General features: G+C 57.1%; 1 protein-coding gene across 7 annotated transcripts in view; it reads right to left on the bottom strand.

The window, feature by feature from the left end:
• Window positions 1–19553, bottom strand: part of NDRG4 (NDRG family member 4) — an 86004-nt gene that overhangs the window by 5370 nt on the left and 61081 nt on the right. For 5 of the 7 annotated variants that reach the window (XM_075008709.1, XM_075008710.1, XM_075008712.1 and 2 more), the window contains 12 exons: window positions 17620–17740; window positions 17071–17133; window positions 15281–15341; window positions 14176–14262; window positions 12956–13012; window positions 12209–12312; window positions 4301–4357; window positions 4162–4213; window positions 3121–3168; window positions 2475–2510; window positions 1959–2010; window positions 940–978 (listed from right to left, as the gene is read on the bottom strand). In XM_075008709.1, coding sequence (XP_074864810.1) covers window positions 940–978; window positions 1959–2010; window positions 2475–2510; window positions 3121–3168; window positions 4162–4213; window positions 4301–4357; window positions 12209–12312; window positions 12956–13012; window positions 14176–14262; window positions 15281–15341; window positions 17071–17133; window positions 17620–17740 — 777 coding nt within the window. The remainder of the gene's footprint in view (window positions 1–939; window positions 979–1958; window positions 2011–2474; window positions 2511–3120; window positions 3169–4161; window positions 4214–4300; window positions 4358–12208; window positions 12313–12955; window positions 13013–14175; window positions 14263–15280; window positions 15342–17070; window positions 17134–17619; window positions 17741–19553) is intronic. The other 2 variants (XM_075008708.1, XM_075008713.1) reach the window with 1 other exon arrangement.

Here is a 19553-nt window from a genome sequence, read left to right as displayed (position 1 = left end):
AAGGGGAATAATCACTTCTCTAGATCTGCTGGAAATGCTCCTCCTAATGCACCCCAATATGCCATTAGCCTTCTTGGCTGCGAGGGCGCCCTGCTGATTCATATCCAGCCTCTCATCCGCTGGAATCCCCAGGTCTTTTCCTGCTGCACTGCCTGTCAGTCCCCAGCCTGTAACAATGCTTGGGAGTCTTCCCCTGCAGGCCTGTTCTCCAGGACCTTCTGCAAGAGCTGAGCCGGTGGTCTGAGCCTCGGAGCAGAGTGGGGGCAAAGTCCCCGGTTTGTGGCAGCAGAGCCGGGGCAGGCGATCGTCAGGGAGCTAGTTCTGATTCGGAGAGTCGTTACTCCAGGCTTGGCCCGTCCTCCCGCCTTTGGCGCGCCAGGCTAAGCAGCCTTCCCCCGCCATCGGGGAGGGGGCCAAGAACAAGGCAGGAAATGGCCCCAAGCCACAGAATCATCCCCTCCTCCCGCCACTAACCCGTCCCCAGCCTCTCCAAGCAGCTCAGGGCAGCAGCCCTGGGGGGAGCTGGCAGCCAGCCCACCTGCCAGGGGCTTCTCCAGTCTAGGTGGGGAAATGTGTGGCAGCCCCATGCTACACAGGCCCCGCACTGATCCTTGCCACCAACACACACAAGCGAGACCCTCAGGGTATCCCAGCAGCGCCAGCCACTCAGCTGTTGCCGGCAGTCCCAAACAGGCACCCCTTGGTGCCTGGTCACAGCGGCGGGCAGGGACCCCAGGCCCGACTCAGCCTGAGATGTCCTCACTTGGGGAAGCCCCTGCAGCTCTTTCTGCCCCTCTCCTCTCCTGGAGCAAGGCGGGAGAGGAGGGCAGCCGGGGCGGGGGACTGGACTGCAGCCCCTCCAACGATGCACATGGAGCTGGGGGCGGGCAGGCGCATGCAGCGGATGGGGGGGAGGGCGAGCGGCAGTGAGGGGGGTACCTGCTCCTCCACTCAGCCTCCGATCCTTCAAGTACGCAACTGAGGGCGAGACAGAGGGCGAGAAGGGGGGTGGGGGGAGACAAGAGACGTCGGGAGAGAAAGAGAAGGTCAGGATCCGATCGGCCCCCAGAGCCCAAACAAATGGGACGGCAGCCACAGGACGGAGCGTGGGGGAGGGAGACAGACAGCTGGCTGGACAGGGCACACGCACACCCCCATCGACCTGTCTGCACCCCCAGGCCGCAGTGACGTGCACACACTTGCTCCACCTCCCTCTGTTCCCCCAGGGGGAATCCCGGGTGGCTCTGATGCGCCGCAGGCCCGGCCCGGCCCCTGCCTCCAGGCGCCTCTGTCCAGAAGGCGGCCGAAGGGCTGGGGAGGGCGGAGCTGGGCCGCAAGCAGGACCTGGGACGGCCGCCGCCCCGCGCCACATGCACCGCTTGGCTAGGAAACTCGCCCTCTGCTGTGGGGCCGGATCCGGAGGCACCTGCAGCTCCCAACAGGCAGCGGGTGCTCTGGACCTGGGGAGGCCGGGGCCGGGGCCGGGGTTTTTAAGGACAGAGGGCTCCCTGCCCGCCTCTCCTGGAGGATCTGCCTGCTGCCCCCAACCCTGCAGAGCAGACGGGCCTTTGAAGGCAACACTCATCTGCAAAGAGCAACAGTGGACGCAGGGCGGAGTCCAGAGAGCCCTTGGGAGGTGGCCGTGGTGTCCTGCCCCATAACCAGCTCAGGCTTCCCTTGGCACAAGGGGCAGGGCAGCGGGCAGTGCCACAAGGGCAGAGCACAGGCCTGCTGTGGGCCAGGCTGGCAAATTCACCAGGCCCGCAGGCAACGTCCCCTCCCGCCACGCCTGGGCAGGCACAAACCCGTCTGCATCCCCCCGGGCCCTGACACACCCACCGCCGTGGGGCAAGCTGGCTGCACACCCCGGCACTTGAGCCCCCCGGTGGAGGGCACTTTCCCGCCACGTGTCCCTCCTGCCCCGCTCCAGCCCCCCGGCGCCTGGCACCTGCACTTACTGTAGCCCATGCCTTGCAGGAAGTACTTGAAGGCCTCCGTCAGCTTCCCAGGCTGTTGGTGGAAAAACAAGGCTGAGAGGGCAGGAGGAGAGGCCGGCGGCTGCTGCCTCCTCACCAGACCCAGGAGGCCCAGAGACCCACTGCAGCCCCTCCCTGGCCAGGAGGAGGCCTGGGGCGGACTTCCCCCCGCTGGGCAGTGGGGGAGCTGGAAGCAGTGACACCCCAGGCAGGGGAGCTTTGTTCTGGGCCTCACTGGAGCAGGGCAGGACGCTGCACTTGCTCCGGCTCCCCTACCAGATAGGGCCGGGGCCTCTCTGCCCCCCTAGGGTAGCAGAGTAACACGGCTGCTGCAAGGCAACAAGGACAGCTGGGCGGCGCAGGGCTCGGGGTGGTGGCAGAGCTCAGCCACACACGTCCCGCCCACGCTGCGCCCAGGACGGCCGACAGCCAGGGCAGCGTGGAGCCGGGGCTCGGGGCGGGGGAAGGCAGGAGCGCGCGCGGGGCTGGAGGACTCACCTGGGTGACTTGTGGGAGCCCCCCCGAGTCAGCCATCTGCAGGGTGGGGGGATGGAACGTGGTTAGCGGAGGCTCTGGAGAGAACCCTCCCGGCGCAGGGTCCTGCCTCGCCAGCCCCCAGGCACCGAGCCCAGGGCTCATGCTCCCTGCCCGCCTGCTGCATGGGGCCCTCTTCCAAGCTGGCTGCACCTCGGCCCAGCAGGGGCGAGGCGGCCAGGGCGCTCAGGAGGGGTGGCAGGGACAGGCACGATGCCCACGGTGCCCTTCCCCTGCGAGAACACCCTCCTCCCCATCATTCACTGGGGGGCTGCAGATCCCTGCGAGGGGCCAGGGAGGGACAGCCCTCAACCCCGCCTCCCTGTGTCCAAGCCAGCTGAGCTGCTGCGGGGGTGCGGGCAGGAGAAGTTTGGCTCAAGCAGCGGTGGCGGTGGGGGCTGCATGGCAGAACGGGGGAGAAGGGCTGGTGCAGCCAGGGGGGTTGCTGAGAAGATGGAGGGGCATTGGCAGAGCCGGGGGGCAGAGCTGGCGTAGCTGTGGGGCAGGGTGGGGCTGGCAGAAGCCAGAGGGAGGAGTCTGCGCCCCCCTCTCAGCTCATGGGGGGGCCCGGCCCCACGCAGCAGCTCGACGGCTGACGGGCTCAGCTCACCTTCAGGAAGGTGGTGTTGATGGGATCCAGCTTGGAGTTGCACTCCACCTGCCGGGGAGAAGAGCACGGCTCGGGCGCTCAGAAAGCACAGCCTGGGGGTTCCCGCCACGCCCCCACCGCAGCCGTCCCCCGGGGGCCGCTGGCTACATCCAGCCACCGGTGGGTGGTGTTCTGAAAGCTCGGCTCTGGGGCAGGCCCCTGGCCGTGCTACGTGGGATCCGGCCGTAAGCACGGTGGTGCCTTCTGGCCTTTGGTCTACGAACGGGAGACTGCCCCGCCCCTGGCTCTGGCCCACGCGGGCCTCTCTGCTGCTCCCGAGCCAGGTGTCCTCCCGGGGCCGAGAGAGAGCGAGGAAGTCGCTGAGGGAATGCGCACCTGGAACATGCGCTTGGCCCACCCCCGACGGCGCCTGGTGGCCGCAGCACGCGGCCCGCTCCACCCCAGGCGGGGCGCAGGTTTGCCTCTGTAATTCTTCCCACCCCTGTGCGCAATTAACTTTGTTATCAGCATTGATGGGGTGGGAGTCGGAGGGGACTCAGGGCTGGGGCAGGGATTGGGTGCAGGGGCGTCAGCTCTCGGGCTGAGGTGTGGCCGGGGCAGGGGATGATCTGAGTGCAGAGGATGAGCAGTTTGGGATGCTGGAGGGTGCACTGGGGCTGGGGGAGAGGCATCTCTCTCCCCCATGGCAGCCCCCGGGCTGGGCCCTCCCAACAGGGGCCTCTCCCTTGGCCCCAGCGGGTCCAGGTCAGGCTAGTTTGGGGCCTGGGTTCACGCCAGGCTGGTCAAGCCACGTCCCTGAGCACCTGCGTGGTGCTAACAAGCTGCTGAGCAGCCTCCCAGCAACACGGGGCGTAACTCGGGGCTGCAGGCAGCGTCTCGGACTTGGGGAGAGTGGCCTGGCCCACAGAAAGCACCCCGTGCATCCTTAGGGAAGGGCTGACTGGCTCCGGCCCTGCCGGGACGAGGGAGGGGGCGTTCAGCTGGGCCCGCACATGACATGACCCCCACGGCAGGCAGCGTGGAGTTCAAACCTCTACTCACCACCCCGTCTTCAGCTGGCGCGTTGTCCCCCACCACCAGCATGACTGGGCAGCTGGAAACACCAAGAGCAGGAGAGAGGTCAAGGGCTTGGTCTTTCCCGCCCAGTGCTGGGTCAGCCCCACCGGGAGCAGCGACTTACCGAAGCGTTTTGGCATTGGGGACACTCCCAGGCCGGTTAATGTCCAGGTCTCTGCGGCTGAGGGGGAGAGAGGGAGGCCAGAGGTTAGAGCATAATGGCTGTGCTACCAGAATCCCCACTGACGAAGCAGGCTGGTCTGCCATCTCTCTGCCGTCTGGGCAGGGCAGTTGTGGACTGGGGTGCAAGAGGGCGCCGGAGCCCAGCCCAGGGCGGGGAACACGAAGGGCTGGGCTCCAAACCCCAGCCCGTAGCACAGCGCCAGACTTACCTGTCCCTCGCTGCCCAGAGTGGGGCTGATCAAAATGGCCCCCGCCCCATGCCCCCAGCAGGGCTGGATCGCACACCCCACCACGGCCCAGCTGAGAGCACAGACGCGCAGGCCTGGAAGGGACCTCAAAAAGTCCCCTAGCCCCGAGCAGGACCAGACACTATCTAGCCCACCCCCTGACAGGAGTGGGTCTAACCCGCTCGTAATCTCCAGTGACAGCGATTCCACCACCCTCCTGGGGAATTTATCCAGCACTCAGCCTCCCTGACAGGATGGTTTTCCGGATTGCCAACCTAAACTGCCCATTGCTTCTTGTCCTCTCCTCAGAGGAAAATGAGAACAAGCCTTCCCCCGCCTCCCTGTAACACCCGTTTATGTACTTGAAAACTGGTATCATGTCTTCTCGGAGGCCTCCTCAGCGCGGCGTGCCGCGGAAGAACTGCTTCTCGTGGCTTGTGCGCATCACTCCTCCTAACGCTTTGCTTTTTTGCTTTTTTTTTTTTTTCAGATGATGAAGCGGGTCTTGGCCCACGAAAGCTGATGCTCCAAAATATCTGTTAGTCTATAAGGTGCCACAGGACTTCTTGTTGTTCTCGAAGATACAGACGAACACGGCGACCTCTCTGATACGCAGTGTTCTGTATGTGTGCAGCTGATTGTTCCTTCCTAAGTGGAGCTGGCTCCAAACAATTTCTCCACATGGTTTTGAATTAGAATCCTACCCTCTAAGGTAGTGCTGAGGTTTTTTGGGTTTTTTTTGCAGACCACTTGAAAATTGCCAAGATGAGCCACTTCTTGGCTTTCTAAATGTCTGTCCCCCACAGTTGCAGCCCTAGGGAAAGATGCCTTTTTCTGGCTGCCACAGCCCTGCACGTCCCAAATTCAGTCCCCGATTGCTCCCCCCACCTCCTATTTCCCCCACCTCACCCCACTGCCCCCTACCACTCACCAACGCTACCAGTTCACCCTACACATGACTACCACAGGCTACCAGTTTCTCTATAGCATTCAGGAACTGACAATGGAACCACACCTGCACGGCTCCCCCAGTCTCTCACGTGTGGCTGCCTAGGCCCCCACCTTAGCGGTAACTCTCCATGGACCACCTGAATGGAACTCGCAGACCACGGGTGGTCTGAGGGCCACAGGTTGAGAACCTCTGCTCTGAACAACTGCAGGGCCCTCCTAGCTTGGTGTCATCTGCGAATTTTGTACGTGTGCTTTCTATGCCCTTCCAGCTGTCTGTGAACCATAGACAACTACTCCCAATTTTCCAATCAGTTAGGTGCCCACTTGATAGCACCTTCATGTAGGTTGTATTTCCCTAGTTTATTTACGAGGAAGTCATGGAAGAGAGTATCAAAAGCCTTCCTAAAGTCAAGATAGACCACATTTCCCACATCTCGCCTATCCACAAGGCTGGGAACTCTGTTAAAACCAGCTATCAGGTGGTTAGACGTGAATTGTTCTTAACACCTTGAGCCTTGAGACCTTATTATCTTTTAAGTGTTTGCAGACTAACTGTTTGATTAACTATCAAAACAAAAAGCAGTCAAGTAGCACTTTAAAGACTAGCAAAATAGTTTATTAGGTGAGCTTTCGTGGGACAGACCCACTTCTTCAGACCATAGCCAGACCAGAACAGACTCAATATTTAAGACACAGAGAACCAAAAACAGTAAGCAAGGAGGACAAATCAGAAAAAAGATAATCAAGGTGAGCAAATCAGAGAGTGGAGGGGTGGGGGGAAGGTCAAGAATTAGACTGAGCCAAGTATGCAGACGAGCCCCTATAGTGACTCAGAAAGTTCCCATCACGATTTAAACCATATGTTAATGTGCCGAATTTGAATATAAAAGCCAACTCGGCTGCTTCTCTTTCCAGAACGGTGCGATAATTCTTCTTCAGTAACACACATACCTTTAGGTCATTGACAGAATGCCCTTGCCATTAAAATGTTGACTAACTGGTTTGTGGATCTGGAGTTTGTGGATCAAAAATAACCCAGACATAATAATCAAACCAGCTGACAAAGGGGGTGCTGTTGTCATCCTGAATAAGTCAGGCTATGAACAGGAGGCAGCCAGACAACTCTCCAACACCACATTTTACAGACCTCTCTCCGCTGATCCCACTTTGCAATTCCAAAGGAAATTACAACAACTACTGAAGGAACTCCCTGCTGCTACTCGGGACCTCATTCACTCAGACACACCATCTGAGCCGCAGCCTGGATTATTCTATTTACTTCCAAATCCACAAACCTGGAAACCCTGGACACCCTATCATTTCAGGTATTGGCACCCTTACCACCGGACTATCCAGTTACATGGACTCGCTCCTCAAACCCTATGCCACCAACGCTCCCAGCTATATCCGAGATACCACCGACTTCCTGAGGAAATTACAAAACATCGGAAAAGTTCCTGATAACGCCATCCTTGCCACAATGGATGTAGAGGCTCTGTACACTAATATTCCACATAAAGACGGATTACAAGCCATCAGGAATACCATCCCTGACGCCACCACAGCCAATCTGGTGTCTGACCTCTGTAACTTTGTTCTCACACACAATCATTTCCATTTTGGGGACAATTTATACCTCCAGATTAGTGGAACTGCTATGGGCACCCGCATGGCCCCACAATATGCTAATATATTTATAGCTGACCTGGAACAACGATTCCTCAGCTCTCGTCCCCTATTACCACTCCTCTACTTAAGATACATTGATGACATCTTTATGATTTGGACCCATGGGACAGAAGCTCTAGAAGAATTCCACAGAGACTTTAACAATCTACACCCCACCATCAACTTATGCCTTGATTACAACATGCAAGAGATACATTTCCTGGAAACTACAGTACTAATCAAGGATGGAGTGATCAGTACCACACTGTACCGAAAACCTACTGATCGCTGTACTTATCTACAGCCTTCCAGTTTCCATCCTGCACAGGTGACTAGATCCATTGTTTACAGTCAAGCTCTTAGGTACAATCACATTTGCTCTGATCCAACTAACAGAGACCAAAAACTACAAGAACTTTACCAAATATTCACAAATCTGAATTACCCACCAGGAGAAGTAAAAAAACAAATTGACAGGGCCAGACGAATACCCAGAGACCAGCTACTCCAAGATCGGCCAAAAAAAGCCAAGAACAGAACACCACTGGTCATCACCTACAGCCCCCAACTCAGACCACTGCAACGAATTATTAAAGACCTACAACCTATCCTTAATCAGGATGCTACACTCCAGAAGGCCCTGGGTGACATGCCTGTTCTCTCCTACAGACAACCTCCCAACCTCATGAGGATCTTCACTAACAGCCACAGTCTATACCCCAGGAACACCAGTCCTGGAACCTTTCGCTGCAACAAAGCCCGCTGCCAGCTTTGTCCACATATCTTCTCTGGAAATACCATCACTGGACCTAACCAGGTTACTCACAGAATCACGGGCACTTTCTCATGCTCCTCTACTAACACCATATATGCCATCATGTGCCAACAATGCCCAGATGCTTTGTATATTGGACAGACTTCTAACTCCCTTAGGCAAAGGGTCAACAGGCACAAAACAGACATCAAAACACTCCAGATCCACAAACCAGTTAGTCAACATTTTAATGGAAAGGGGCATTCTGTCAACGACCTAAAGGTATGTGTGTTACTGAAGAAGAATTATCGCACCGTTCTGGAAAGAGAAGCAGCCGAGCTGGCTTTTATATTCAAATTCGGCACATTAACACACGGTTTAAATCGTGATGGGAACTTTCTGAGCCACTATAGGGGCTCGTCTGCATACTTGGCTCAGTCTAATTCTTGACCTTCCCCCCCACCCCTCCACTCTCTCATTTGCTCACCTTGATTATCTTTTTCTGATTTGTCCTCCTTGTTTACTGTTTTTGGTTCTCTGTGCCTTAAATATTGAGTCTGTTCTGGTCTGGCTATGGTCTGAAGAAGTGGGTCTGTCCCACGAAAGCTCACCTAATACACTATTTTGCTAGTCTTTAAAGTGCAACTTGACTGCTTTTTGTTTTGATAGCGTATAGACAAGCACGGCTTCCTCTCTGTTACTGTTTGATTAACTGTTCATTGTTTTCTGGGTACTGAAGTTAAGGTGACTGGTCTAGAAATCCCTGGGCTGTCCTTATAGCCCTGTTTGTAGGTTGGCACGATATTTGCCCTCTTCCAGTCTGCCGGAATCTCTCCCATCCTCCATGAGTTTTTGAAGATAGTTGCTAAAGGCTCAGATATTGTCTCAGCCAGCTCCTGGAGCGTTCTGGACTTTATTTCATTAGGCCCAGACAACCTGAGGACAGCTAACTCGTCTAAGCAATTTTTAACTTGTTCGTTCCCTATTTTATCCTCAGCTCCTATCTCATTTTCACCGCCATTACCTGTATTAGGTACCCAGTTGCTACTAACCTTGCTGGTGAAACCAAAAGGGTAGTCAGCATTCCTACCATTTCAACATTTTCTGTTGTTGTCTTCCTCCTCTCGCTGAATCACAGCCAACTCTGTCCTTGGTTGTCCAGAATGTTTTCTGGTTACCCTTTCTTTCTCTAGCTAGTGGAATCTCATTATGCGCCTTGGCCTTTCTAATTCTGTCCCTGCATGCACATGTTGTTCATTTATAGAATCACAGAACACTAAAACCAGAAGAGACCTTGAGAAGTCATTGAATCAAGTCTCCTGCCCTCACAGCAGGGCCAAGCACCTTCTAGACGATCTCTGATAGGTGTCTATCTAAATGCTCTTAAATAACTCCAGTGACGGAGATTCCACAACGTCTCCTGGCAATTTATTCCAGTGTTTAACCACCCTGACAGTCAGGAAGTTTTTCCTAATGTCCAGCCTACACTTCCCTTGCTGCAGTTTAAGCCCATTGCGCCTTGTCCAATCCTCAGAGGCCAAGGAGAACAATTTTTCTCCCTCCTCCTTGTAACCCTCTATCATGTCCCCTCTGAGTCTTCTCTTTTCTAAACTAAACAAGCCCAGTTCTGTCAGTCTTCCCTCCTCGCTCGTGTTCTCTAGACCTTTCATCATTCTTGTTGTTCTTCTCTGGACCTTCTCCAATCTTTGCTGTACTGTTTTCCCTTCCCCCATTCCTTAGACTCACAAATTCTACCATTTCATGTATCAGAGAGGTAGCCGGGTTAGTCTGTATCTTTGAGAACAACAAGAAGTCCTGTGGCACCTCATAGACTAACAGATGTTTTGGAGCATCAGCTTTCGTGGGCAAAGACCCGTTTTGTCATCTGACAAAGCATCTGTTAGTCTATGAGGTGCCACAGGACTTCTTGTTGTTCTCTACCATGTCATGATCATTTTCACCCAAGCTGCCTTTTACCTTCACCTTCTCAACTAGTTCCTCACCGTTGGTCAAAAATCAAACCTAGCACAGCCCCTCCCCCAGTGGCTTCCTCCACTTTCTGAAATAAAAGATGATCTCCCATGTATTCCAAGAACATGTGGGACAATCTTTCCCTGCCATGATGTCTGGGTAGCTGAAGTCCCCCTTCACCCCCAGATCCAATGCTTCAGGTATATTTTTTCAATAAAAGCCTCATCCACCTCTTCTTCCTGGGGAAGAGTCCAAGAGTTCTCAGCCTTTCCAAACTCCCTGGCAGGAGTCTGATTTGTCTTGCCTACCCCCAAGGTCCCCTTCACGTAGCAACGCTCCAGCTCCCCATCTCTGCAGGCACAGAAGCAAGAGTAGCAAGGGAAGCCATGTTATCGAAGAATCCTAGGTTGGAAAAGACCAACTCAAAGCAGGACCAACCCCAACTAAATCATCCCAGCCAGGGCTTCATCAACCCGGGACTTAAAAACCTCTAGGGATGGAGATTTCACCACCCTTATTTATTTACTTACTTATTGGCACTCTTACTTCTGAGTGGCGGCTGCTGGCTGGGACATTCATGTTGCTGGAGGTGCAAGAGGGCTATTTTTTTAATCCTGTCCCCCAGTCTGGCCACCCCACAATATCCACTCCCGTGCACCCTTGCTCCCGTGCTGTTGAATTGGTAACCCTCTCCTGCTGCTGCGGCAGTGACTTCTAGGGGATCCCAGGTCCAGAAGAAGGCTTGTGGTTCACCCTACCAGCACATCCCACCCCACACAATGCTTGCAACATGGCCTCTGACTGAGGTTGCCAGACGTTCAACAATATGTGGGAGAGTCCCAGATTTCCCGGGCAAGCCCAGAGGTTTCCCATTTACGCAAAGATGTCTGGCAGGACATTTTTGCATAAATAGGGGACCCGGGACTTGTCAGGGGAATTCCCCACCCCTGGATGGGGTTCCCATGGCTGGAGCTGCTGGCCAGGACATGTCATAGAATCATAGACTCCTAGGGCTTGAAGAGATCTCAGGAGATCATTAAGTCCTTGCCCAAACCAGGACCATCCCTAACTAACTCATCCCAGCCAGGACTCCAAAGAAAAGCAGCATGGTTCCCAGCTGGTTTTGAGCCAGGGAACTTTTGCATGTTAGGCCAAGGCAATAACCACTATACTACAGCAACTGCGTCCAGCAGAACCCTTCTGAGTATCTGGCAACCCACCTCTGACCCCCACTGCTTCCTGTACAGAGCGCGGCCGTCCGACATGCCCCCACCACCCACCTGAACCAGCGCTTCTTCAGGTGCCTGAGAACCACAGAACCCTAGGGCTGGATGAGACCTCAGGAGGTCATCGAGTCCAGCTCCTCCCACCCAGAACGGGGTCCATCTGCAAGCCGCGCTGCTCCCCTCCCCAGGGCGGGGCTGGGCTCTCCCCTCTCCCTGCCTGGAGTAGGGCTGGCTCACACACACCCTTCTCCCCAGCTGGGAGTGCGTTCTATCCGGCTGCCTGCTGCCCTGGGCCCACTACTGCACCATCAACCTTCCTCCATTACCTCAGGCAGCAGGTCCACCACAGGTCGCTTTCAAAGCTGGGTTTTCAGGGACACACGACCCAGCTGCGATGTGACTCCCACTGGCCAGAAGGTGCCCAGGACCCGCCTCTCCCAGGCAGCGGGTGGGGGCCAAGTAGAAAGGCCAGAGGGACTGAAGGGGCTATTTCCCAGGCTTCTGGCTGTTGCTCACCAAAGGCCTGAGGCTGTGGGGGTGCCACGTGAGAACCCGGATCTATGCGTCCAGAGCCTCGCTGGGAAAGCTACAGCCTGTACCAGCCTGGCTCTTAGAGCTTGGACCTGCCAGCAGCAGGGCGCCACGGCTACCCCCATGGGGTCCTCTGCTCCTCGACCACTGGACAGCACACGCTGGTCTTAGGCTGTCATGGCTCCATCTCCACAACCTGCCATTGGGCAGACAGAGCCGAGGTCTCCCTCCCATCGCCCCAGGTGCCCATCACCCTGCCCCAGCTAACAATGGCCATTAGCTGCACAATAGGGTCACCCTGTCCGGGGCACACCCTCTGCTGGGTCTGCATGTGAAAGGCCAACAGCCCCCTCCGCCAGCTGGAAGAGATTCCACCTCAGCACGGAGCATCTGCAACTGGCTAAAGGGGCCAGCCGCCCCCCTCCCCCGTGCTCTTCACCCCAGAGATAATCCCTCCTGGGTGGTAGGGGCTGCCCCGGGTGGACCCACACCCCACCGCCCAGAGGTGAGGGGGCAGGTACCTGTTGTACATGTTCCAGAAGAGCTGCAGGTTGTATTGGTTCACCACACTCACAATCTGCTGCCGGTAGCTCTGCACGAGCTCCGTGTTGCTCACCAGCTCCTCCTGTGCGGGCAGAGCAGGAGAAGCGAGAGCTCAGCTGGCTCCGGAAGATGGGTGCTCCTGGGCACCCCTCGCTTTGCATTGCAGGGGGGACAGACTGGCTGGCAGGGCATGTGGACTGAGCTGAGTGCAGCTGCAGGGGGAAGGACCCCCGTTTTCCCTGGAATTACACCCAGGCCTTGGGGGACGAAGTGCCGAGTCCAGGACATGAGTTCAGCCCAGTAGAAAGATGGGGAGCATCACAGCTGGGTTCACTCTTCCAGTAGTCGGGGCTGGCTCCAGGGGACAGGTTCTGACCCACCCTGGTAACTAGTTCGTACTGAAGAGGCTGCACTTTGGGGGCCGAGGGGAGATGCCTCACACTGGGCCCGACAGGCCCAGTTGTCAATGGGCCCCTGCAAACACATCCTTGGCCCTCCTGACCCTGCTCTCTTTGGGGGCCTGTGTCATATGCAGTCCACCGAGAGTCTGGACCAAAGAAAGGGACATCTCCTGGCCTGGTCTTCCCCACAGGTCACAGCACAGAGGGGATCGTTAGGAAACAGCAAAGCAACCTAGGTGCTGATTCACTCCAGCCATTAGCTGGTTGACTCTGCCTGAACTGTGTCCTGGCAGCTGGGAAGGTGTCCGGCACTCGCCTCCTTACCTGGCTGAACAGGTGAGATAACACGGTGTCGGGCAAAGAGCTGGTGAGGCCAGAGAGCTGCAGAGAGAGAACACGGCAAGCGTCACGCTGATGGACACTAGGCACTAATCATTCCCTCCCCTCCACCTTCGCTGGGCGAGGTTAACCGGAGACAGGCAGGATTCACTGGAGACCAGAGACCAGGACCCGCTGAGCCGTCTCGGGCCAGTCCGAGCAGAAAGGAAGGAGGATGTGCTGGAGCCCAGAAAAGTCGGCGGCTCAGCAAGTGGAAGGGAAGTGTCAGAGACCATCCCTGTCCCTGGGGAGCTGTAGCCCAGGACTGGGCCAGGGAAGAGCCAGGTGATGGTTCCACACCCTGGACTGCCCAGGTCCATGTCCTCTGAGGGCTGCTCTTCTCTAGGGCGCAGGACCCTTTACCTGGTCCCCCAACCCCGGAGCAGGGCCACAGACAGGACTGGGGGCCATGTTTGGGGGTGGAACCAGTGCTGCAGCGAAGGCACTAGCCAGGAATAAGACTTCAGTCAGGGCCGGGAGCCAGGGACTGTGTCCAGGAGTGGTCTGTGGTCAGGGCCACGATCCAGGGGCCGGAGGCAGGAGTGGGGCAGGGAGACATGGCTGGGAGCAGAGCCTGGACGGTGGCTGAAGCCAAGGCCAGACCAGGAGTGGAGTGGAACTGGGGCCAGAGAGGGGCTGTGTGGTGCTCCCTCCTAGCCCTCGGGGTGGGGGGTGGCCAGGTCCCACCACAACTCCCAAACACCCTCACGCCCTCCCAGGGGGCACACCCCACTGTTTGGGGAGCACTGCCCTGGGGGGGGGGGGGCAGCCACAGCCCCTGCACACTCCCAGGGCAGCTCCAGGGGTGGATCTGCCAGTGGGATTTGGCCACAAGCAGTAACTCAGTGATCCATGTTACTCCATCCCACTCCCAGCTCCCTCCTCGCCTGAGCCCGGGGACCTCAGCCAGGCCAGGCCTGAGGGAAACTCGGTGTGGGGAGACCAGGCAACGTGGCCTGTGGTTAGTCTGCAAATGGGGGTGCCGGATGGAAGCACTGGGTCAGCAATCAGCCGCCTCCTTAACAAATTCCCTCTCCATTCCTTACAGCTGCCCCTTGGCTCTCCAGTGCCCGGTGGGCCCTGCCGGCACCGACATCCGTGCCAAGGGATTTCATCCTGGCACATCCCGGCTGGCAGCTGGAGTCCGAGAGGCGGACGCGGCTCACCTTGGTGGCTGCCCAGTCAATCCAGCCTTTGCCGTTGGGGTCAATGTTCATCAGGACCAGCCCTTCGACCAGATCGGGGAAGATCAGCTGCAGCCAAACATACACAGGCTATTGCTCACGGCTCTTGTGGGACGGGCAGGGCCTATGCTTGGGGCAGGCAGCCGATGGGTGGGGCCACCGGATAGGAAGATCCCCAGCGGGCCGTGATGCATGTCCTCAGCTGGACCCTCTCGCCACCTCACGACACCACACGGTCCAACCAGGGCTAAGGAGGTCGAGCCTCGGAACACCACTGGCGCGTACGTCTGCCCCCAGACGATCTAAAAGAGGACCTCCATCTCCAACAGCCGGAGTCCAGGGCCTCTCCCAGCCAGGCTTGGGAGCAGCGCACGGCCAGGTGGGTGTCTGCCCCCATCCCCCGGACCAGGGAATGCAGCCGCTCGCTCGCTTTCTGCCACACCTCCCTGCACTCGGACTCAAGGAGCTGCAGGGACAGAAGGAACTGTCCTGAAATGGCAGAGGCCCTTCCTGTTGGCCTGAACCCCAAGGGCTGCCACTGGCAGCTCCAGAGCCCAGCCCCAGAAGGCCCAACTGGCTCGTGCGATACCCTCAGCTCTGCAGCTCCCAAGCCTCCAACGCGGACAGCCCCACCCCCCAGGGCCTTCAGCGCCTGGCCCAAGTCGCCACCGGGATGAAGAGTAGCTGCCGCACAGGTGATGAACAGTCATGAGACACCGCTGGTGCTCCGCGATGCAGGACACCCTATGAGGTGCTTGCCTCAGCTCTCAGATCCCCCGCTGCCAAGAGCGTCTGGTACCCCGAGGCTATGGGTGGGCATCGCTGGAGGCTCCTCAGTACTGTCGGATACCCAGCTCGTCACAGAGGCAAAAAACGCCCACTTTGACTGGCCGGGAGGTCGTGTTCTCCAACCAGAGACAGTCCTGAGCCACTGGCTCTGAGAAAGCTCCCACTGGCGCACACCATCCTGATTTGCTGCCTGCGGGGTCAGCTCTCCCCTTGCCCCTGGACCTCCCGCAGAGGTGTCCTGCTCTGGCCTGGGCTCCCAGGTGACCTGGCAGGACACTCCCAGCCAGGGCTCACTTACAGCAAACTTGGCCAGGACGTAGGCTCCGGCTCCCACACCGATTCCGATCACATACTTGAACCTGAGAGACAGAAGCAGCATGTCACAGGAGCGTCCCTGTGCAGCTCCCAGCAGCCCTTACTAGGCCAGCCTGGCTCTTTAAGGAGCCTCTGGGAAGGGGACACGGAGCAGCAGAGAGACCAGGAAATGCGGCTGAGGTGAGAGGACGCAACACTTGGGAGATATTCCCACAGGGCCTGGCTGGGTCCCCACACCCCGGCCTCCTGTCCTTGCCCTCAAGTCCTGAACAAGCAAGTTCCTTGTACCATTCAGGAGTTGGGTAGAATCAAAGATCACAGCATTGTAGAACCTTAGGGCTGGAAGGGATCTCAGGAGGTCATTGAGTCCAACCCCCTGCCCAAACCAGGACCAACCCCACCTAAATCATCCCAGCCAGGACTTTGTCAAGCCGGGACTTACAAACCTCCAGAGATGGAGATTCCACCACCTCTCTCGGCAACGCATGCCAGTGCTTCACCACCCACCTGGGGAAATAGTTTTTCCTAATATCCAACCTAGACCTCCCCCTATGCTCCTTGTTCTGCCATCTGTCACCACTGAGAACAGCCTCTCTCCATCCTCTTTAGAGCCCCCCTTGAGCAAGTTGAAGGCTGCTATCAAATCACCCCTCACTCTTCTCTTCTGCAAACTAAATGAGCCCAAATCTCTCAGATTCTCGTTGTAGGTCACGTGCTCCAGCCCCCTGATCATTTTGGTTGCTCTCCTGCCTCCACTGGACCCACTCCAATACATCCACTTCCTTTCTATAGTTGGGGGGCAGGCACAGAACTAGATGCAATACTCCAAACATGGCCTCACCAGTGCTGAATAAAGGGGAATACTGACTTCCCTAGAGCTGCTTCTCCTAATGCACCCCAATATGCCATTACCTGTTTCTTTGTTTTTTTTAAAAAAAAGAGTTGGAGATACACGTCTCCTAGAACTGGAAGGGACCTCAGGAGGTCACCTAGTCCAGTCCCCTGCCCTTTTGGCAGGACCAAGCTCCATCCCTGACACCACCTGGGTGTAGCAGGCCAATGCTCAAACCACTGAGCTATCCCTCCCCACAAGCCAAGCTTCTTGGCTACAAGGGCGCACTGTTGACTCCTCTCCAGCCTCTCATCCACTGTAATCCCCAGGTCCTTTTCTGCTGCACTGCTACTTAGCCAGTCGACTCCCAGCCTGTGACAGTGGTTGGGATTCTTCCGTCCCAAGGGCAGGACTCTGCATTTGTCCTTGTTCAACCTCATCAGGTTAGTCTGTGAGCTTCTGGTGGTGCTCACTGCGCTCTGCCTTTTGGAAAAGAGGTGGGAGCCAGAGACATCCCAACTTCTTCCCCACAGCCACCAAGCAGCTGCTTACTATTGACCTGCTCTGCATTCAGACCCAGGGGCCAGAGGGTCAGGCCCGGAGGTGCATTTCCAGGCCCCTGAAATAGCTATTCCACAAGCAGCAGCTCCCTTGGCTCCGTGTTGGGAACGTGACTGCACAAACCACTTGCAGGGGACAGAGCGCGAGTGTGAAGTGACTCTGGGGGGAAGGTGAGTCTGTGACACGCTCTCAGTCTGTCGTGGCCAGAGCAGGGGAGTAGGGAAGGAGGCGTGAAGCCTTGAACCACTAGTTCCCTGCTGGTCTCGGGTCAGGCTCAGCCCTTGCAGTACAGAGCAGATGCAGGTGGTCTGGTGCCTGCTCTTCAGCCCTGCCACTCTCACGTCCCAAACCCTCCCTGCCAGGAGGTCCCCAACACTCACCCGAAATGCTGGACCACGCTAGGGAGCATGGCAGCCAACTGGTCCATGGATGGAAACTGGTACCTGGGGACGTGACGGACACACACTGAGAAAAGGCAGGAAGGGGTTTTGCAGGGGGAGCCCAGAATTTGGGGTCAGGGGAGCCCAGGCCAGGGCTGGGAGGGGCCCTGGTGCCTCTCCACACACCATCCCACCAGGCTGTCTCCCTCCCACTCCTCACTGCCTGGTCTCTCCTTCCCCCAGAGCAGGACACAGGCTTTCCCTGCTCTGGGACAGCCACAGCCAGCCCCTTCCTAGCCCTCCCCTCCCAGGGTGCGGGCCAGGGCCAGAGGCAGGAAGGGCCCCCCCGGGGCCCAGCAAAGCTCAGGCCATGCAGCTGGTGACAGGATGAAACAGGCCAAGTCCCTTGCTCTGAGCACCTCCTAGCAGCTGGTCCAGCCGGGTGTTCCCAGCAGGAGACCCCCCCCTTATGAACCGAGACCCGGCCCGAAGAGCCCATCTCCTCCACCAGCAGCAGCCCGAACAGGCTGGCAGGGCTCAGGTACCTACCCCTGCGGGAACTGCGAGGCTCCAGCCTGCTGGCCGGGGGCATCCACATGACACACCACGAAGTGTTTGGTGATCTCTTGCATGTCCTCGAAGTTGAAGAAGGTGTTGAAGCACAGCTTGTCTGCACAAGGGTCGGCGTCCAACGGGCACAGGGGAAGGAAGATCAGAGGCAAAGGGTCAGTGGCCGTTCAATCAGGCACGGAACGATCTGATTATTAGCCATCAATGTCAGCGTACCGTCAATTTCACTGGAGGCACAGCAAGATTTCTGCCGAGCCTCGCAGACCTGTGCAGACCGGCACAGAAAGGAAATGCTGCCTGAGAACAGGGGGTTAATTTCAGGACATTTACACTGGCTGCATTATGACGTGCAGGGTTGACAATTTGAGTGTTAACGGTGCTGAAGTTTTTTGCCGCCCCAGTAATTAACTGTCTGCTCCCTCCGTCCGTGCCTGCAGCTGTGCAAATGTAAAAATCGACGCAACTTTTCTAAAAAGAAATAAATGCTTCCAAATAAACAAACACTGACGTGATCCATCAAAACAATAAAAACAGAATTCGGCCAACCTGGCATTTAATCTGGATGACGGCTAAAGAAAAGAAATGCATGGAGAGAAAGGCGGAGACACGAGCCCTGGCCACCAGCTGCTGTGTCCGGGGTCCAGCCTGGCTCTGGGAGCAGAATAGATGTGGCAGACCAGAGCCTGGCTCACCTTTTCAGGCCCACCTCACATTAACACTGCTGCCATGATTGTCGTCTGCTAACTCACCCTGGGGTAAACGGCTACGTCTACACGTGCAGCCAACATCGAAATAGTCTATTTCGATGAATAACGTCTACACGTCCTCCAGGGCTGGCAACGTCGATGTTCAACTTCGACGTTGCTCAGCCCAACATCGAAATAGGCGCAGCGAGGGAACGTCTACACGTCAAAGTAGCACACATCGAAATAGGGATGCCAGGCACAGCTGCAGACAGGGTCACAGGGCGGACTCAACAGCCAGCCGCTCCCTTAAAGGGCCCCTCCCAGACACAGTTGCACTAAACAACACAAGATCCACAGAGCTGACAACTGGTTGCAGACCCTGTGCCTGCAGCATAGATCCCCAGCTGCCGCAGAAGCAGCCAGAAGCCCTGGGCTAAGGGCTTCTGCCCACAGTGACCATAGAGCCCCGCAGGGGCTGGAGAGAGAGCATCTCTCAACCCCCCAGCTGATGGCCACCATGGAGGACCCAGCAATTTCGACGTTGTGGGACGCGGATCGTCTACATGGTCCCTACTTCGACGTTGAACGTCGAAGTAGGGCGCTATTCCTATCTCCTCATGAGGTTAGCAACTTCGACGTCTCGCCGCCTAACGTCGAAGTTAACTTTGAAATAGTGCCCGACGCGTGTAGACGCGACGGGCGCTATTTCGAAGTTGGTGCCGCTACTTCGAAGTAGCGTGCACATGTAGACGCAGCCAACAAGAATCAGCTTGTTCTCTTCTCAGCATCTCGTGTTCTTGGCCGCATACGCTGTCTGCTGCACTTTCCTGCTAGGCTGTACTCGCCCATCACCAGCAGAGGCAATGTAGTCTAGTGGTTAGCACCAGGATTCCTGGTTGCTACTCATGGCTCTGCCACTGACTTCCCATGTGGCCTCTGGCACATCAGCAAGGCCAACATTTTCAACCCCGCCTGTCAAGGATCGGGCATTTACATCCATATCGGGACACCTTGATAAAGGGCCTAGTTTTCAGAGTGGCCAGTCACTGACAGTTTCCTGACCCTGGGAAGCAAACCACTATTCAGGAGGCACAGTCAGGCAAGCTGGGGCCAGAGGAACGGAAACACGTGTGTGCCCCCCATCACCCTCCCACTCCCCCCCTCCTGCCCAGACCACCCACCCCCAACTCCCTCCTGCACCCGCCCTCCCACCCGGACCCCACACCC

Source organism: Carettochelys insculpta, chromosome 14, assembly GCF_033958435.1.
Source record: "Carettochelys insculpta isolate YL-2023 chromosome 14, ASM3395843v1, whole genome shotgun sequence".
In the NCBI taxonomy this organism is placed as follows: Eukaryota; Metazoa; Chordata; order Testudines; family Carettochelyidae; genus Carettochelys; species Carettochelys insculpta.
Note: the sequence above shows the minus strand (reverse complement) of the source record. Positions and strands in the feature narration are given on the sequence as shown.